The sequence below is a fragment of the Gossypium hirsutum genome, chromosome A11 (assembly GCF_007990345.1).
Source record: "Gossypium hirsutum isolate 1008001.06 chromosome A11, Gossypium_hirsutum_v2.1, whole genome shotgun sequence".
NCBI classification, from domain to species: Eukaryota; Viridiplantae; Streptophyta; class Magnoliopsida; order Malvales; family Malvaceae; genus Gossypium; species Gossypium hirsutum.
Genome location: NC_053434.1, coordinates 29,609,990 through 29,614,049, shown reverse-complemented (window position 1 = coordinate 29,614,049; position 4,060 = coordinate 29,609,990). Strand labels below are relative to the sequence as shown.

Sequence of the window (4,060 nt, the reverse complement as noted above, 5' to 3'; positions counted from 1 at the left end):
GGGAAAAAAATTAACAAACACTTGTCGTAGATGGTGAAGGACAAGCTCCATCAACATGATAAAGGTTTTAGCCTTAGCATCAATAGAACATCATGACACATTGACAATTGAATTTGTCACAACTCATGCATGACATATCTAGAGTGATTGTAAGCGCTTAATATGGTAAGGAAATCAACCTCAAATTGATCAAAGCAGAGAGTAAAAATCGATAAAAGAGTCAAGCATTCACCAAACTAGAGAGGACGACAGCAAAACCATCCCTAAAATCACTTGTAAAATTAAGGTTACATGCATAAGCAAGACTAAAAAATGTGCTACAAGAGGAGACAAAAACTTCTTAAACTAAAAACTTATTAAACAATGGAAAGCCAAATAGAAAACATATAAAACTTAAGACAACACGGGTCCAAATTGACTCGTGAAATCATTTATTATTCTAAAATACTCTCAAAATAGAAACATATTAAGAAGTTGATGAAGAAAAACTACTAGTGGTCGGTGGAGTTTTAGCGAATGACATGCGTTCTCATCTGTCCATCACAACTTGTGAAGACAACAAAGATACCCACAAAATAGATATGCAAATTGAAAAGAGAGAAAACATGTAGAGTAAATGAGAAGAAGAAAGAAATAAAAGGTTGGTGGGAGGGAGAAAAATGCAGGCAATAGGCAGCTCAAAGCCTAGCATCGGCACTAGGCAAAACAAAATATAAGTAAATGACTTGGAGAAAAAAGAGAAAAGTTTTTTTTAATTATATATAATTAAAAAAAGAAAAAGAAAAAGTGAATACAAATAGTGGGTCATTATCTTATTTGATGATTGGTTATCATAATTTTGAATTAAAGTAAAGTCTATTTTAATGTTATATCAAAATTTGTAATTTAAAATAATTTAAATATAAAACTTACTTTATGTTTGGATTGGAGGTAGAGAGGGGATAAGAAAGGAAAGTAAGGGAAAGAATCAACCTTTTACTTGTTTGGATAAAGTTAATAATTTAGGTAATGGAAAGTAAGAAAAATTGAGTATCCCTTACTTTCCCCTAATATTATGTTTGGATTAAAAGTAATAAAGAAAAAAGAAATGAAAGGAAAATAAAATAAAAGAGCGAAAAGTTAAATAAAGTAAATGATTACTTATGATCTTGTTTGAACAGTTAAAATTAATAAAGAAAAAATGAAATAATTTTAATAATTTTTGTTAGGATAGACGGTGGAAAAGAATGAAAATGTTTAATTATAGTGAATTTTTACAATTATAAAATCTCATAAAAGAATTTATAAAAGAAAGGAGGGTGAAAAAAACATTATACACCTTAACATTTATTTTGCTTTCTTTTCTTTTATCTTTTCCTCCAAGTTGGCATAAATAAATAAAAAAATGAACTTTCAAAATGAGGGATACTTAACTTCCCTTACTTTCCCTTATCTTTTCCTCCAAATTGGGATAAATAAATAAAAATTAAACTTTCAAGGGAAAACAGGGATAATCAACTTCCGTTACTTTCCCTAGCTTAATTTATAAAGGCCTTGTTTTTCATTATTTTATCAAAAGAGTTTTGGAGTCATAATAATACTCAACAAAACTTTTAAAGTAAAATATGCTTTTAAACTCAAAAGCAAAAATACTTTTCTAGCTATAAAAAAAAAAATCTTTAAAATTAATTAAGTTTCCTTTCTTGTTATTGTTAAATAACTTGTTGGACAATCGGTTACAATAAAATATACAAATTCTAAAATCATTATTTAAATTTAATAATAGTCGTTTTCGAATATCCAATGAAGAGACAATTTTTAGTATCCAGCCGTGGCAAAATTGCATTTTAAATTTTTAAGCAAATCTTCGTATCAAAGAAAATAAGTTTTATGATTTTATTCCAAAACATAAATTTATTTCATATATATTTTTTTTGGTACCATAAGGAAACATCCAATACATACCGACGGCTATTTCAAATTATTTAAACATATAGCAATCAGGGATTACGAAAATCCAAATATAAAAAACAAAATCTAACTTCTCCATATGAATAACCCACCATATCTCCATGAAAGCAATGCCTATTGATTAAAAAATCAAAGGCGCCCCTGTTCATTAATTAACATCACCCATATTTATGTCCTATTTCTGACAGACAGTTAAAGAGTTTATCTGGCTTTGAGAACATTGACATATGATCTGCATCCTTAATCTCCATCACATCGTTAACTTCAAAATTCTGGATCATCCAACGCTGGAATTCCTCTGGTATCCCATTGTCTTCTTTGCATACAACGTAGACTCGGGGAACACTTCCGAACTTTTCCTTAGACAACTTGTCTGCCTTGGACAAATCGCTTAAAAACATTGATCCTGGCCTGATCAGAGCCTTTGCCAACTCCAGGTCCTTTACAGCAAGTATACAAAACCTTTTAGTAATGAATGAAAGTACTTAATACAAACCGATACTTGTTGAAAATCAAGGGTCTCAACAACAACAACAAAAATTAATTTGGAGTATTCAACAAGCAGAAGGAAAATTGCAAAACGGATACCTCAACAGGGGATAGCTGATAAAGTTTGGATGTTAAGAACTTGGGCCCAAAAAACATCGACATCGAAGAATCTTCTGGTCTTCCGTATGGAGCAAATTCAGTGTCCAACCAAGCTTCCGATGGTGTCCTTTGCCAATACTTTGTAGAAAATTCAAGTCAAGCATAACAAGTTAATAATTGATAACAACCAGTTTAACTCTTTAATTAACCCAAGCCAACAAAATAACTAAAAACATTTAGATTAATAAAATCTCTAAGTGGGTTTACTGTGAAGAAAAAACTAAACCACCCCTGCAATCCTGAAATTATACTAACATGGAAGAATTTATGAAAGAAATTTCCGGGTTGCAGTACCTGTTCCAAAACAAATGAAGGGTGGTGCGCAGTATCCGGCATGAAAGCAGCCAAGAAAACAGCGGCTGAAATCTTCTCCGGGTACTTGTCCATGGCCAGGGCCAAATTCAGGCCTCCCAGGCTATGGCCAACGAGAATAGCCTTTTCGCCGGAAGCTAGTGAGGCCAATATCTCCAACAATGGTTTACTGTAATCGTACATGGAGTGAACACCCTGGATTGCTTTCATGTTGATGCCTGAGGCAGCCATGTCGACGGCCGTCACACGGTGGCCTGCTGACTCGAGCCGTGGTTTTAGCTTGTACCAGCACCAAGCTCCATGGCATGCTCCATGTACTAGAATGAAATGCTTTTGCTTGTTGACCTCTGCCATTACCCAAACTTAATTTACTTCCTTCTTCCAATCAAAGCTTTCTAGTCTGCCTATTTATTTCCAAAAATTTAGTATGGTCATCCCCACTTCAGATTTTCTTGTTCTACAATCCGATTAAATTTTTTTTTATCTTTTTACTTTTTAAAATGATTATTATTCACACATGTAAATTTTCTTATTTAATTATGAAATATTATACTATAAATATTCCTTGTGTTAAAAAATTAAATTGAGTTTGAATTTACTATGTATTGATACCTAAGATGTAACTGACCCCACAATACTTAGGAATATCAGGCCAAAAATTACCCCAAAGGTATTACCAGACTTAACCATAAACATAGACGAAAACCGGGCTATAAAATTTCATTTAATTCAAAACTTTTCCAACACATGCATAGACTCATATTTAAAGACATATAACGTGGCGTAAATGAGCACTTACACATCCATAATCATGCAATAACATGTCTTTCACTTTAAACATATTTGCTTACCATCCTGTATATAATATACATTCTTACATTAACTAGAACTAAACATGCTAAATCTTATTCTCATTTTATACCATCATAACGTAGTTACCAATTTGTCCATTAAACATCCATATTCAAGGCAACACTACTCATTTCCATTTAATCCATGATCCACTGGCCTACATTTAACTTACCTGATGTATTACCAATCATGCATAACAAACAAAGCTAACTATATTATCACATCAAAACATAGGACATGGCATGATTAATTAAACTTATAAACCATAATGGATAAGGACCACATCTCATGATCATAT

The 4,060-nt window shown here is 32.0% G+C and overlaps 1 protein-coding gene across 1 annotated transcript; it reads right to left on the bottom strand.

Moving 5' to 3' along the window:
- Positions 1 to 1,851: 1,851 nt before the first annotated feature.
- LOC107897087 (salicylic acid-binding protein 2) lies at positions 1,852 to 3,482 on the bottom strand. Its single transcript, XM_016822428.2, has 3 exons — positions 2,893 to 3,482; positions 2,539 to 2,676; positions 1,852 to 2,390 (listed from the first exon to the last, which is right to left on the bottom strand). Exons 1-3 carry the CDS (start codon positions 3,262 to 3,264, stop codon positions 2,109 to 2,111), a joined length of 792 nt encoding a protein of 263 aa, XP_016677917.1. The 5' UTR covers positions 3,265 to 3,482; the 3' UTR covers positions 1,852 to 2,108.
- Positions 3,483 to 4,060: the final 578 nt, after the last annotated feature.

What these genes read in the sequence shown, in the direction of transcription:
- LOC107897087 (XM_016822428.2), bottom strand. Translation starts at nt 3,264, where the DNA reads ATGGCAGAGGTCAACAAGCAAAAGCATTTCATTCTAGTACATGGAGCA. An exon ending in CTTCATTTGTTTTGGAACAG is followed by an intron (nt 2,677 to 2,892) that starts GTACTGCAACCC and finishes TTTTCTACAAAG; the next exon opens with TATTGGCAAAGGACACCATC. An exon ending in ATCAGCTATCCCCTGTTGAG is followed by an intron (nt 2,391 to 2,538) that starts GTATCCGTTTTG and finishes CTTGCTGTAAAG; the next exon opens with GACCTGGAGTTGGCAAAGGC.